The 16241-nt window shown below is 38.8% G+C and overlaps 1 protein-coding gene across 2 annotated transcripts; it reads right to left on the minus strand.

Moving 5' to 3' along the window:
- Nucleotides 1-204: 204 nt before the first annotated feature.
- tspan13b (tetraspanin 13b) lies at nucleotides 205-8368 on the minus strand. 2 transcript variants are annotated; one of them, XM_053638726.1, is made up of 6 exons: nucleotides 7920-8363; nucleotides 6726-6893; nucleotides 5053-5133; nucleotides 3422-3535; nucleotides 2054-2164; nucleotides 205-956 (listed from the first exon to the last, which is right to left on the minus strand). In XM_053638726.1, the coding sequence occupies exons 1-6, from the start codon at nucleotides 7980-7982 to the stop codon at nucleotides 882-884; spliced, it is 612 nt and encodes a 203-aa protein (XP_053494701.1). In that variant the 5' UTR covers nucleotides 7983-8363; the 3' UTR covers nucleotides 205-881. The 2 variants fall into 2 exon arrangements, with proteins under 2 accessions (XP_053494701.1, XP_053494700.1); XM_053638725.1 differs by having other exon boundaries at nucleotides 205-2164; nucleotides 7920-8368.
- Between the last annotated feature and the right edge of the window lie 7873 nt (nucleotides 8369-16241).

Raw genomic sequence — 16241 nt, forward strand, 5'->3', positions numbered from 1 at the left:
CCTGAGAACAGGAAAGAAAACTGAAACTATGTGCTTTCTATAAACCCTGCAATTAAGCTGAACAACAGAAACGTGAGATTATCAGCCCATTCTGTTTTTCTTCTTCAATATTTATTTATTTTTGTAACGGATGAAGGCATAGTTCACAGAACCGTAGAACATGGATACACACTATAGTGAAGTGTTCATGCAAAAAGCCAAAACCACACAGAAATGCACACATTTAATTGGTTTGATAGCACACACAAGTATGATGTGATCAATTCCCGAGCTACAGTATGTCAAACCCAGCGTATTAAACTTAACAGGCTGTCATATTCATATTGCACGGATAATGAATAAAGACCATGCACTATATTTTTTTCTCCAATTAATTAAGTGAACTTCAATTTTTTTTGTCATTCAGAAGAGTAATTAAAACACACATTAATCAGCCAAAAAGGCATGATCAATTTATTGCATTCATGATCAGTAGCCTAGGTCTGTTTTTTTTTTTAATACTACTCTCACATAGCTCAGAGTTTTTCTCTTGGGTTGGTCTATTTTTTAAACAGTAAATACGATGATTACTTTTAGCCCTTAACAATCTATGAGAAGAAGTGTTTCCTCCATAGAAATTCCTCCGTTTCATTTGGTATAGTGGTAGCTCCATTCAAAACAACAACAAAAAAATTCAGCTCAATGATATATACATGATTATTGTTATTTTTTGCCTCAGAACACTGCAATCTTTCAAAATGATCAACACACGCAGCAGCGAGAACGAGCACTGATCTCTGCTTTAGAGAAAGCAAACACACACTTCTGGTGTTGTACAGAGCTCTAGTAAGAAGTCCAGTGGTTAGATGGAGGACAGGAAGTTGCCACGTCCAGGCTAGGGTTTACAGGAAGGCGCTAGGATTGGCCCGTGGATCTTTCTGGTTCCTGTATCTGTAGGTTAGCCACACCCCCAGGATCTAAAAAAAAAAAAAAAAAACAGGAAAGAGAAGAGGAAAGAAGGAAATATAGGGGGGTACACAAACATTAAACGTGTGGTTTGTATTTAAACTTAGAGAAATTTACAAATTTACATTTATCTACTAAAATAATTTTTAGTGTGCAAAATAGTTATTCAGAAATACAAACTAAATTACATTACATTTTAACATTAATTAAAAAAAAACCCACAATAAAACTACAGTTTAATCTCTTTTGGAAAAGTTCTTAATAACATCACATTCTTTAAAATACAGGACAACAAATAAGCAATAAATAAACAAACACATAACAATGACGAATGTAGAGACAAGTGATTATCTGTGGGGTCCAAGCACTTTTTGCAAATATCGCCTCCAGTGCTCAGTTCTACGTTTCTAATTTGTACAAAACAATAAAAAGACCATAGACTAACATACTTATCAGGTTTTGTGATGACTGATCAATGCTAATCATGCCAAATGCCTGCTGAGAGCTGATTGGCTGATGGTGGGTGGTCGTGCTTTTGAAGTAACCCAGTTAACAAAATAATTCACTTACAGATCAGCACAACACTGCAGTAAGTACACCAAATTTCAGCTCAATCGGACATGCACTTCCTGAAAAAAAGGGCTTTTGGAACTTTGCTCCGCACCGCATTTCAAAATGTCGCCGACATCCTCAGAGCCTTATACTGAAAATGCGTGTGAATTCATGCAAGCAGTCTTGAGTTACGGCTGTTTCAGTAAACAAAGCTCTGCCCCTCTAGGATTGATTACATTGATTTGAACTATATTTGTTCATTCATTTTTAAACCACACCAATTCCACAATTTTTCAAAAACACTCAGAGAAATCCGTGTCCGGAACTTCTGAAATCAGAAACTTTGGAAATACTCAAAAAAGCTCACAGAACACAACATAATATATATATTTTTTTTAATCTCGCAAGCTTCTGTGATGTCAATATTGTTAAAGGAGATACTGCGCTAACAGTCAAAACAATGTTTTGTGCAGCCCTATTATCTAACTGTATTTCTGAAAAAAAAAAAAAACGTCTTATAGACCACTTTATAGATGATTTGAAAGTTGTGCCTCACCTCAGTGAAGCTGAAGAAAAGGCTGATCCCTCCGACGATGCGCAGCACCTCCCCAACGTGCTCCTGGATCTTCGCTGCACACGTGTCACATGTGGAATGAGTGAAACACGCCTGCAGGAGGAACAAACCGAATCAGAATGTCATCTTTGATAAACCACAGCAGCTATAGACCTGGAGTGGGACTTAGACCGCAGGTTCAATAACGGCGATGCTTGTGCATTAGTGCGATATGTATGGAAAAACAGAAGACCGAGAACGATCCATCATCGATTACCCAGAGAGGGGTATTAAAGCAGGTCTGCAAAAATGACAAAAACAAAAAAAAAAATCACATTTGAGAGTTCATTAGTGCAAAAAAAAAAACCCTCAAAAAACCCCACATGCGCTAGTCTACAGAGATGTAGAAAAAAAATTGAGCTGGCGGGACGAGACATCGCTATAATCTCAGAGACAGTACAACCCTGAGTGTCTGAATATTCCCTGATGGAAGATCATTAGAAAGAAAGGTGTCCATCCCTCCGGTACAGTACAGAGACTTGAGCACATCTATACCAAGGCACAGTAAAGCAGTTCTGGTGGCTTGTTGTGGTCCAGTGCCTTACTAACACACTTTAAGTTGCTATTTCCTTTTAAATTGTCATCCACGTGTACATATGTAGACATCTCTGACATGGTCTCTGTCCTTTTCCGAATCTATTTATCAGTACAAGGAAGGTTAGTGAAATAAAACAAGACTAAACATTTCTGACTCTCACAAACAGCCATATCATCTCCACTATAACTAGGGCAAAAATGTTCAAACATTTAGACATCCATTGACCTTGCACTCAATGTCAAACAAAATGTCCTGGGTTTGCTAAATAACACGAGAAAGGTATTTTCTTCTGGTGATCAACATGGAAAATTTAGGGGGGAAAAAAAGGTATATCCATGTTAAATAAACTGTCACTAGTTTTTAAGGGTCCTGGAACTAAATTTCCTCAGACAGAACTGACGTTTATGATACTTAATGCAAGCCATAAAGTCATAAAGCCGTAAAATAAATCAATCTGCCTAAGTGTGTGTATATGTGTTGTGTATACGTATTTAGCCCTTTGTGAGGACCAAATAAAAAATGTCCTTACAAAGGTAGAATAGTGTCAAATGTCTGTACAATCACCTGTTCCTCACCAAAATAGAGTTACTGAGGTAAAGGGGTTAGGGGTAAGGTTTAGGTGTAGGCATAGTGTTAATTACATACAGTAATCATTTTGTCATTAGAAAGTCCCCAGAAAGAGAGAACAAACAGTGTTTGCATGCATGAGTGTGTGTGTGTGTGTGAGAGAGAGAGAGAGAGAGAGAGAGAAAGAGAGAGAGAGAGAGAATTACAGCAGGACAGGTGCTGTTGACTTCCACGTGAGAGAATCCGCAGCAGTTCAGGCTCTTCTCCACGTCCCTTTGTGTGGTATGCGAGTTGTTCCAGCCCACCTCCAACAGCTCATTCTGCATTCACACACACACACACACACACACATACACACACACACATTCTCTGTACTTTTCTGTCATATCAAAGAAACATCTCGAAGGTCCTTAAAACAAATGTAGTGTGACATTAAGCAGCTGGTATAAATGGGCTATCAGGGCTCCCTTGTCTTTCAAAAAAATAAATAATAAATAAATACACCAATATAAGGTGATACATGGTATCCACATCAGATTATTTTAAAGATTATTTCGGGTATTTGTGAATCAAAGCACAACAACCTCACCAGTGGTCATGAGATAAATCCACAGAATGGTATGAAGAGGTGAGGCTGGGGCTGATTTCTTTCTAGTCCAGACTATCAGAGATAGTCCTGTCAAACGATTACACAGCGTGAAACACTGCCGGGATTTGATCTCCATTTGGGCTGAATTTTTTTCAGACACATCCACAACATGTCATCAGGTGGATTATTTACAGATTAAACACACACTGTCTAATCAAAGTACACTATATGGCCAATAATATATGGACACCTGACCATCACACCCATATGTGCTTGCTGAACATCCCAGATTTATTCCCCTTTTGCTGTTATAATAAGATCCATTCTTCTGGGAAGGATTTCCACTAGATTTTGGAGCGTGGCTGTGGGGATTTGTGATCATTCAGCCACAAGAGCATTAGTGAGATCAGTCACTGATGTTAAGTGAGGAGGTCTGGGGTGTAGTCGGTGTTCCAGTTCATCCAAAAGGTGTTCAGTGTGGTTGAGGTCAGGACTCTGTGCAGGACACTCGAGTTCTTCTACATCATCCTTGGCCAACCATGTCTTCATGGAGCTCGCTTGGGGCATTGTCATGCTAGAACAGGTTTGGCCCTCTTAGTATCAGTGAAGGAAAATTGTAATGCTTGGGGAAGACCTACATATGGGTGTGATGGTCAGGTGTCCACAAACTTTTGGCCTTGACAGACATCTTTCATGTGCGAAAGTCGAGACGAGATGAGAGATTACTAATGTGACATGGGAGAAGGGGGCGGAGCTTCCAGTGAGTGTAAGTTAATATCGGAGAGTTCAAAACACCTGTGCAACTGTCAATCATTCCACATTCAAATGCTGATTGGCTCATCTATAAAAAATAAGCCTATTTTTGCATAGCAGTGTTCTCCGATGTTAAAATGTGGAATTCCTAGCATCTACCAAAATAATAAATGTTAGCATTTATAATGCAACGTGACGATATGTATGAAAACATTTCACAGGGATTTTTCTAAGGCACAAAGGCTTCCACACAGAGTATCAAGACAACAAATAACAGGAGGCGAAAGACTGGCAAGAATAAAACAGCAACACTGAAGCAGTCTAAAAATAACTCATCAGCATGCTAAAGTCAGTGGTACAAAATACTGCAGCGCTTAACTTCATTAGCTCACCACCATTAAACTCCAAAATGAATTAGCATGACACTCAGAGAGCCGCAGAGGCTGCTTTGTTTTATGGATTTATGAAGGGTATTATGATCTGATCAGACTTTACCTGCTGCTCTTTGTTAATGGCCAGGCACGCACTGGACACGGAGAACTGGACCACAAACACCAGGAACAGGATAATCATGTACTAATAATCAACCGTTAAGGAGGGATAAAGGAATAAACACACAGCATGATGATATTTGATCTACAGGGTGTCCCAAAAGTCTCCATACATAAAGGATGACGTTCGCCAGCACCACGTCAGTTGTGCCTTCGTCAGTGGACGTTCGTGGACATAAACTTGCCATGTTTCCTGTTAAAGTCCATCGCAACCTTGGGACAGCTTCCCAATCCAGCCATGAGAATGATTTCATTACATTCATCTTTTGTCAAAGGCATTCTTAAAGGCTATCTGAAGATATATATATATATATATATATATATATATATATATATATATATATATATATATATATATATATATATATATATATATATGTAAACTGAGGAAATGTACCATCTTAAGGAGAAAACAAGGTAATTTTTCCCCCAGTTTAAACATTTGATATGTTTTCTATGTTCTACTGTGAATATCATATGGGATTATGAGATTCGCAAATCATTGCATTCTGTTTATTAATTTTTATTTATATAAATTTTATTTACATTTTACACTGCGTCGCAACTTTGGGACAACCAAGTGGGGTTGTAATATAAATATAAATATAAATATATATATATATATATATATAAAAAACTAAGTATGGAAAACTTTGGAAGACATTTTGCTAAAAAGTGTTCCTTTCCGACGTGCATGGAGACTTTTAGGACACCCTATATTTCCGTGCTGCAGAGTGTTCGGTGTATAGCTTCGCTACAAAGCGAAAATGGACACCAAGCATCTAATTGCATGCTCACAGAAAATGAAGGGGAACAAACAATGGCTATAAATGAGGGAGGACAGTTGAGCCTCGAAGTCCCTTAAACAAGGAAAGTGCATTTGATTGCAAGGCTGACTTTTTAAAAACAGTGTTTGAAATCCAAATTGAAAAATCTCAGAGAAAATGACTCATGCATTACGGGATGTTTAATGGTTACAACATATGTTAAAATATCAAGTAATATGTAAAAAATAAAATAAAATAAAAATACAACAGGGCATGCTGTTAGAAGAAAATGATCAGTGATTGGGTGGCTGACGTGAAGCTGAGTTACACTTATCACCCTGACGTTGATTATTTTCCAATAACAATATGTCCTGAAATGTTTTGTTCTTCTTATACCACAGCAATTTGCCAACACTAACCATTTTTAATTTGTTAAAGTATGACGCTTTTTATCTGTTTACAGCTACATTGAATATTGTGGACCAGTTCGTTCCTCTTATCACTTACATTACAGCAGCTATAAACAGCTGTTTAACAGCTGCAGCTTGTCACGTTACCGAGAAACTGCAATCGGTGTTCGAAAACCTCAAGGTACATCTTTACCTCTGTTACAAAGCACTGACACTGGAGACTCCTTTCAAAATGCTAAATAAACAACTCCTTACACACAGTAAGGTTGGACAAATCATCCCAAGTGCCCAGGACAAGCAGATTTCTTGTCCGGGCTATTATTTTATTCTTTATTCATATAGTTACCCACAAAAATGACGCTAGCCTGAGTTAAATATCTCTTAACATGTCTCATAGGCAAACTGTTCATGGGACAGACACGTTTCACAGCAAAGGATACAAAGAAGAGAAGAACTTGGTGGTGCTTTATGGCGCCAATGAGTCCAGCCAAGGCGACGAGGAACAGAAAGACCCCAATGCCGATGATACCCCCTACCACCTGGAAACTCGAGACCAGGCCAAACCACTTTCCCCAGGCAGCGATGCCAATCATCAACATGCTCACCATCTGCAGAAGGCCAGACAAGAGGAGGGAGACGGTCAGCAGTCAGACAGTGAGTCAGATAGGATAAAAACACCAATATAACAGTTAAAACAAGATACTGGTGCTAGAAGAGTGCTCCTAGAATAATATAATTACAAATGATTGTCACATTTTAGAAATGAAAGTTTAACCAGTTTAGTTATCTTTTATTGTTACAGTATCTCACAAAAGTGAGTACACCCCTCACATTTTTGTAAATATTTGATTATATCTTATCATGTGACAACACTGAAGAAATGACACTTTGCTACATTGTAAAGTAGTGAGTGTACAACTTGTGTAACAGTGTAAATTTGCTGTCCCATCAAAATAACTCAACACACAGCCATCAATGTCTAAACCGCTGGCAACAAAAGTGAGTACACCCCTAAGTGAAAATGTCCAAATTGGGCCCAAAATAGGCCCAATAAATTACATTATTAAGGTTTTGAGAATTAACAAGTGGAAAGGAATCGCATGCGGCTACAAAACAAACAAACAAACAAACAAACAAACAAACAACAAAACAACAATCAAAACATGAAGATGTAATCAGCCAGAGGTTTAAAAAAAAAGTCCTGACTGATGGAAAAACTGTAAGGAAACATGGGCTGTGTTCCAAATTGTATACTAACATACTAGATACCTAAAGGAACACCACTGGTCGCCATGGTTACGTCCGGAAACCAGCGCATATTCAAATGAAATACAAATTTCATACTATTTAGTGTAATGTCAGATGGAGCAGCGTTAAACACTTTTTTTTTTCCTTTTGTTTTTTTTTTTGTTTCCACTCAGAGCCAGTGGAGACCATGAAACCAAAACCTGCTGATTAGTATCGGAAATTATCCTGAATAATTCATATTAACCCCGTGGGTCGGACAGGGATATTGTTTACCAACGTTCCTGCCTGAAATACATTTTAAACACGTGTATATGTATATATAAATATAAAAATCCCTAGCACTGAGAACAAGGTGTCCATATGGTTGTTGCGCGTTCACTACTCACCACATACAGGATGTTGAGGGCGCAGAGGGAATTCTTGGAGCAGGTGAATCCGGCGCAGCCCATCTCAGACAATGATTTCCTCACAAAACTGTGCGCAAAAACACCTGAGCCTGAACACCTAACCACACTTACATCAATTACAACGAAAACCCTCGAGATCAACCCAAAAAACCCCTGATCGCTGTAGCCAGTAAAGCAGGTGAATGAATGAGCCAAACGCAGCTGACTGCAAAATGCTGTACAAGCAAGCAGATGAATGTCTAGGGTTGCCAGATCCTGGAAATGAGAGCCAGCCCACCCTGCTGGGGTGAAAAACAATAGAAACTATAACAGAAATTAGAACGTTTTCGACTACAAATACCATTACAAACCATCAGCTAACCATTAAAAACCGTTACCATTAACATTATTGAGTCCACTAGACATAACATACCACCAGACCAGTAGAGACCCATAGGGACCGTTAGAGTTTTCTTTAAAACCAATACAATTCCCATTATAACCTTTATAACCAAATTCTATGAGGGTTTCTATGTTTTTTTTTGTTTTGTTCTCTTTTTCAGCTGGGTAGTGTGTGCAAATCAAATCCTGATGGAACACAAAAACATCAAATTCAGCTAAATGAAGTTTTGTTGATCAGTAATGTGTGTTAAATGAGATAACAGTGTTAACCGTTTAAATGCACTGCCGAAAACCCAACCAAACAAACAAACAAAAACAACAACAATAGAAACTCTCACAGAATTTGAAATGGTTTTAATGATTATAATAGGAATTGTACTGGTTGTAATGGAAACTGTAATGGTCCCTGTGGGTCTCTACTTGTAATCTATTGCCTTCTATTGGTGGCATGTTATGTCTGGTGGATACCATTAAGGACCAGCAATGGTAATGGTTTTAATGGTTAGCTGGTGGGGTATAATGGTATTTGTAGTGAAAACTATTAGAATTTTTCTTTAATGGTTTCCATTGTTTTTTTTTTTCAGCAGGGGGAATTTACAGACGTTAGATGTTTTATCTCATTTTCCCTGCTGAAAAATCCAGCTTGGTCTCAGCACATACCTGCTGCCTAAACAAAGGCCTAACTGATAAACTGGTAGACTGTCTTTACTAGTGTATTACTTGACTAAATTCATCCATAATAGAATTGCCTTACTATTTATATCATTAGCGATAGCATGTCTATGATGTAGCATTAGTAACAGTAACTCTGGATGGCAAGTGCTGGTTTCTTTTCCACCAGCAGGTAAAGATGGTCTCACAGTTTGATTAGCTGGGCCTGTGTTCAACAGCTGTTAGCTGGTGAGACTAACCAGGATTTAAAAAATGTATTCTACATAAATAATAGTTTCTTCAAGATTACATAACTACACATGAGGTGTGCATGAGGTGTGCATCAGGATTGGAGTGGAGTTCTTATAGTCTTATAGAGTTCTTATAGCTTTCATTATGTTTTTCGTCTGAAAAGTGTCTATTACCACTTAATATGCTGCTTTCTTTACTGAAATCCATACATTTTTCTATAACATTTAATTTTGTGCTAGAAAACTAATGTTTGGGAATGTAAAATGTTTTTTTTTGTATTGACTCGATAATGTAGAAGTCATAAAATAAAAATCTATAACAAAGTTTGCACTAAAAATAGGGTGCCTAAGACTTTTGCACAGTACTGTATGACTGCAACAAAACAAATCTCTACAGGAAATCATGCACAGAAGGGTTTTCCACCAACATGGCCACCCTGTTGGATAGGAGCGCGTATGTGTAAGCTGATTGGTCAGTTTTATTCGTATGACGTTACCAGTTGCTCTCATTGCTAAGTTCTCCACAGGGAGAGGCATCTCGGGCAGCTCTGTGGTGCAGGACTGCTGTTATATATAGCTGATGTTACGATGCTATAAATAACACCAGTTTGATGTTATATCACTTATGTAGCAGGTTACACGGTTGAACAAACTCTTAAATGATATAAATATATATATATATAGACTGCCAGTCAAACGTTTTTGATATGTTTTATTACAGTTGAAACAAAGTGCTTTTGCATTCTCAATTCTGATTAGTCAGAAGGTGTTTGATTAATTTTCTATAACAGCAGCTCTGACAACAGCATTTTAGGGGCCCTAAGCAGATTTTCCAAATGGGGCCCCCTATACCTATGCTTATGGTATACCTAACCACCCCCGTCTCCCAACTTACACAACATACACAACCTACTCCTAATGTCACTTATTAGGTAGGTCCGGCTATGTCTGACAGTAGTTCCGGCTACAAGGTTTATATTAATGCATTGTTATCATTTCTGTAGTAACATACAAAGTGACTTGGCCCACTATCCACATAAACATAAAAAACACCTCATTGTTAATATGAGGGAGTTTGCTGTGAGGAGATGTTTATTTAGCAATCTTGGAAGGAGTCTCCAGTGTCAGCACTTTGTAACAGTTGAACCTGTGACTATGTTTTCCATCATAGGAAAGTCATCGTGGAGCCTGGAGCCTATCCCAAGGAACTCGGGGCACAAGGCGGGGGACACCCTGGATGGGGTGCCAGCCCATAGCAGGGCACAATTGCACACACATTCACACACACACTCACACATACGGACAATTTTGGAAAATAGCAATCAGCCTACAATGCATGTCTTTGGACTGGCGGAAGAAACTGTAGTACCTGGAGGAAACCCCTGAAGTATGGGGAGAACATGCAAACTCCATGTACAGGGTGGAGGTGGGATTTGATCCCCGAAAGTGCGAGGCAAACATGCTGACCAGTAAGACACTGTGTCCCCCGTCTTGTGGTCATTCCAGAACATGAAATGCAACTATAAATTACTAAAATATTTGTTATTATTTAATTAACTAAAAAATGGTTAGTATTGGCAAATTGCTGTGGTATAAGAGGAATAAAACACTGACACTAACTCCACTTCTGATTTGTCGACATCCCACCACCACATTGCTGACCATTTTTATTAAGTGTTTTTATTACTTATGTAATTACCTTTATTGCCAGACCAAAGTGATAAGAGAATCCCACATTTGCTGTTATATTGCCTACATGTGCTAATAAAGAATCTTCTACATGGCTTCCTCATCAGTCACCTACTAATGTCAGAATGGACATAAATTCATATTAGTGTCACGGTTTGTTCTTCACTCTCACCACTAGAGGGCAGTGCTTCATCATAATTTCTCCACAGATCAGAATGGGTGCCCTCAAAACTTCATTTCGCTCACATGGTTTCTCACATTACATAAACATAGCACTGTTCTGGATCGTTGTATTTCTGAAAATAATTGCTAAATGGAGCAATGTTTTCTGTGCTTATGGTTCCCCAGGCGCAATGAGGGAGAAATTAGGATCCTCAGAAAATGGGGTTTGAATGAAAAAGAATAGGCCTGAGATAAAGGGTATAAAAACCATCAATGCAAGGAAGTGATTTTTAATTCTTACAGATATTACTTGGCCTCAATGGGACGGTCGTTATATTCCGTGGTTATAAACATGGCCTAGTTCATTTTCTAACATTCAGAAGTGAGGCAAAATAAGCATATCCAAGCACATAGATGAGCAGTTGAGAGATCAGGGACTTGCTCAAGAACTCATCAGTGGCAGTTGTGAGATGTGAAACCACATCCTTAAAAAAGTCACTGTGGCAGCAGGGATGTTGTCAAGCGAATTGTTGCCCCTATCATTGTGTAACAAAAAGTCCATGGTGTAGAGCTTGTTTCAAGTTGGATTGGTGTGTTGTACAGTGTTGTGTGGGTTAGAGTTAGGGGTTAAGGTTAGACTTATAGGAGGAGTTAGATCAGATCCAGCTCCACCCCCTGGGAGTTCTCAGTTGTGGAGAACTAGCAAGAAATGTGTGATTGTCTACATTTGTGTGTGGTTTACAGCAACCTATTTGCGTTTATTTTCCTCCTCAGCAGGCTGCCAGATGCCAGAGAGAGACGGAGTCTGATCTGACCTGAGCACAGACCCTGTACTGTGGAGCTATAAATAACAACAGATTAGAGATTTTAAATGACTAGGTATATGTCAGACTGGTCTCAGACCCACTTCAGATATGAGACCAGAGATATTACACCCATAAATAAGTCTAAAAAAATTCTTAAAATTTCCTTAACCTTCTATTCATACAATAGACTTACAATTAGATAAACGTTTTGTAATAGTACATGGTCTCTTTGTCCAGCATATACAACAATACAGGTGCACTGTACATGGTTTTACATAAACAACAAAAATTATAAATCCAATATGTGATGGTGGCTGCCACAGCACCTATGTTTCTGATGTACTGAGTAAGGCAGACCATGAATAACAACAGCACCATGTTTTCCAGACCCAGAGAACCCACTGCAGACTAAAAGGCCACCTTCTGTAGAATTGTAAGGAGAAAACGATTCATTGTCAGTCTTGTTGTGCCCTTCTCCTGTCCGAGTGTACTGCTGCTCTTCTTTTATCTACCCCCCCTACCATGTCCCCATACACTCCTCACTGTGACTCTTTATCTGGCTCTATTTTTGTCAACTCACTTCCACTTCTAATTATTTTCGTTGCTGATATGAGTCTCTTGTGCAATATTCTCCCAATTAGCAATGAGAGGAAGATCAAAGGTTGACACGCTGCTCAGCTGGCACTCAAACACTTAGTATAAAGCCAAATGATCTGCTTCTTTGATGCCTGTAACATCCCTTATGCGACTATAGTATGATACATTGTTATTTATACCACAGCGCTGTTGAATTCTCAAATCTGATTGGTCAAGAGGTGTTGATTCATTTTCCAGCTCAGCTGCAAAGCAAATCACAGGTTTATATTAATGTGCTTGTTCTAATATGTTATTGTTTCTATAGTAACGACTGTGAGGAGATGCAAATTGATTATTTTTGGAAGGAGTCTCTAGTGTCAGCACTTTATAACAGTCAGAGATGTCCCTAATATCATACCATCCATCCATCCATTTTTTATACCACTTACCCTGCAGGGTCACAGGGAACCTGGAGCCAATCCAAGGAACAAGACAGGGTACAACATGGACAGGGTGCCAACCCATCACAGGGCACAATCACACACCCATTACATACAATTTGGAAATGCCAATTAGCCTGCAGCGGTGGGAATCGATCCCCCAACCCTGGAGGTGTGAGGCAAATGTGCTAACCACTAAGCCACTGTGCACCCAATATCACACCAATCAATAACTTTTGATTGACCAACTATTTTAAAAGATGGTACTGTTTGAGAGATATAAGCAGGTGTTACATTGATTTGCTCATCTTTCTAGATGTTGCACAATCACAGGGCAGCACTGTCACTGCCACATTAAGCTCCACAGAATTATTATTGCACCTACTGGTCCAAAATGGGAACTGCAACAAGCTAACAGGGGTCCACTGGGGCAGGAAATCCTCTGCCCCATGTTCAGGGGAGAAACAGTGCATGGGATGTATAAGGACAGGGTTGCCAGGGCTGGCTAGCTTAAAAAAAAAATACTCCGTGGCTTCTATATCAAATATATACTTATAGTGTAAGATCACAGAACCATATAGCTCAAATCAAGAATCATATTAAATAAAAAATGGTTCTTGACATGAAGAAGGTTCTTTGCAGAACCTATGGTGCTGTAAAGAACCATTGAAGAACCTTTATTTTTAAGAGGGTACACTTGAGTTGAGCTAGATGGTTCTTTGGAGATTAAAGAAGTTCCTTATGTTTCATTATGATTTCTTCAGAGCAGTGTATTGGTTCTTCAAGGGATCATCCGTTAACAGGTTAAAGTGAACCCTATAAGGTTCTTTGTGGGCCTGGAAAATGTTCTCCTGGCATCACGCTTAAGAACCTTACCTTGTTCCTTAAAGCACTAACTAAGGGTTTGAGAGAACTTATGATAATATGGTTCCTTGGCACCTAGCATTGCTGCGAAGAACCTTTTCTGGTTTCTGTATAGCACCAGTAAATAGATGGTTCTCTAAAGAACTTCTTTAAAGAACGTAAAAGGTTCTTTGCGCAACTTAAATCTGAAAAACCCTTTTTGGTTTTAACTGGAAACTTTATTTTTAAGAGTGTAGGGGTCCTTATGGTTACGGTTAAATATACTGAACTTCAAGGCTCTTCTTTCAGAAAACAAATGAATGGAGATTTAAATAATTGGAGGTTAAACTGTAACGAAAACCCTTTTATCAAGATCGTTTTTTGGCAACATTTCCCCTCTCCTTTCTTTTCTTGAACCTTTCTCACATCATAAAAAGAAACATCTTGAGTCAGAGAAACATGTGAGTGAAATTCGACTCGTGAAAGAGCCTTGAACTTGCCTTTTACAGCTGATAAGATTAGGAATGTCTCTCTCACAAAGTGAAATTTCCTGAGGGAATATTTCAGAGCCTTTTGAAATATACAAATTACATGAATTATAGGCCCAAGATAAGAATGTTTCTGAAATCAACTCGGTCCTTAGATCAGAATCCCTTAAAATGTTAAAAGGAAAATGGAGCAGTGTGTAATGATGGAGCTGCATGGTGACTACCCCGTGCACTTAGTCCATATCTAAGTGATGATCTGCTGTGCATTACAAACTCGTCGTCCCATTACTACTGCTGGAGCAGCGAATAACTATTTCAGTGTGATCTCATCTTGGACTCTCCTGGGTGTTGAGTTCTTTTTTTATGTCATGGTGCATTATCAGTCTCAGCCTTGCCTCCTGCGAGAACGTTTGCTCATTTATGTCACTGGTTTTAAAACTTGCGAAAGCTTCTAGGAGAGGACATTGTTCATTTACAATGTAGAGCACAGCGTGTGCCTCTAAAAGGCTTCCTCTGCCACCTACAGCTGCATTTTTTAAGCCAGCAAGAGCTTGATTAATGGCTTAAAGTCAACAGATAGACAGGATAGTATAGGCTTTTTGTAATATATAATGCTTGTCACTTTTATATGCTAGAAATGTGGAGATACAGGCTTTTCTAGATACTTGTACAATATAAAAGCAGGAGTCAATTGTGTGTGTGTGTGTGTGTGTGTGTGTGTGTGTGTGTGCATGAAATTTCTTGGATGCAACACTACAGTTTGCTCGGATTCCTGCAGTCTGTGGGAGCTCTCTCTCCTTTCGTCACATTCTTGTGCACAAGTGTGTGTGCCATTAAGGCAGCGTTTGTCTGCGATAACCGCACTCAAGGTCAAGCTGTCAAGTCCTCAAGTCCTCTTGTTAAAGTGCTGACAAACTGTTACGATCAAGCACTGGCCAGAAATCAGGCGTAGCTCTGCTCTATCTGTTGGTTTTTTTTCTTCAGCTAATTTCTGCCTTGTTGAGTTGCATCATCCTTATATTCAGGCCAGTACAGATTTACAGATTTAAAATTTTTTTTTTTTTTTTTTTTGCACAACATGCTCTGCTTGCCAGTGCTAATTAGCATGTTAACCACCGAGCACCTCTCTAGGGAAGCTGTAGAACTATAATGTCACTGACCTTGTACTTGCTTAAATGTCTACGCGGCACTGATTGATAGATCGCTGGGAGTTAAAGAGGAATAAATAAAAAGAGCTAATCTTGATTCATGGGTAATTAAAAAGGCTCTTAATGCAGTGGCACGCTGCCCAGCGAAGGACACGGGCAAGCCACACAAATGGCAAGCAGCGCACGTAAAAGCATTGAAAGCTGAAAGTCAATAAGAAAATCAGCTCATTAGATAATTAGCAAGTTGTTCATTATGGCCATGATAATGGATGGCTAAGGTAGTAGCTTCTCAGTCAGTCTGCTTGTCTACTTCAGGCATGTTTGTTTCAAAGGAGCAGCAGTGTGACACAGTCGTTCAGCCTGAGGCAGTCACTGCAACGAAAGGTCAGAGTTGACTGATGATATGAGACAGTCACTCTCAGCCCTTGACCCAAATGTTAGATTCCATGAAGGCACATGCTGGAAAAATGATGCACCATGGAGAAACGTCAAAGGACCTCCTGAAGGCATCCTGGGGTGAGGAACATTTGGCTAATGCAGCGGTGTATGAAACTGATACTAATTACCCCAACAGATCATCATGCAGCAAAGCCTTTAAAAGCAAAACTCATAAGACTGAAAGGAGTATGACAGATTTATTTATTTTTTTTCAAATGAATCTCTATCTGCTGCCATCTGTAGCATGTGATTACTGCTGACTGGAATTTTAACATTTTCCTCTAGGGAGAAAAGAACAGAAACATAAAACATACACTACCAGTCAAAAGTTTAGACACACTCATTCTTTATTTTTATTTATTTTATAATAATAATAATAATCATAATAATCATAATAATCATAATAATCATAATAATAATAAAATAAT

The sequence above is a fragment of the Ictalurus furcatus genome, chromosome 12 (genome assembly GCF_023375685.1).
Source record: "Ictalurus furcatus strain D&B chromosome 12, Billie_1.0, whole genome shotgun sequence".
NCBI classification, from domain to species: Eukaryota; Metazoa; Chordata; class Actinopteri; order Siluriformes; family Ictaluridae; genus Ictalurus; species Ictalurus furcatus.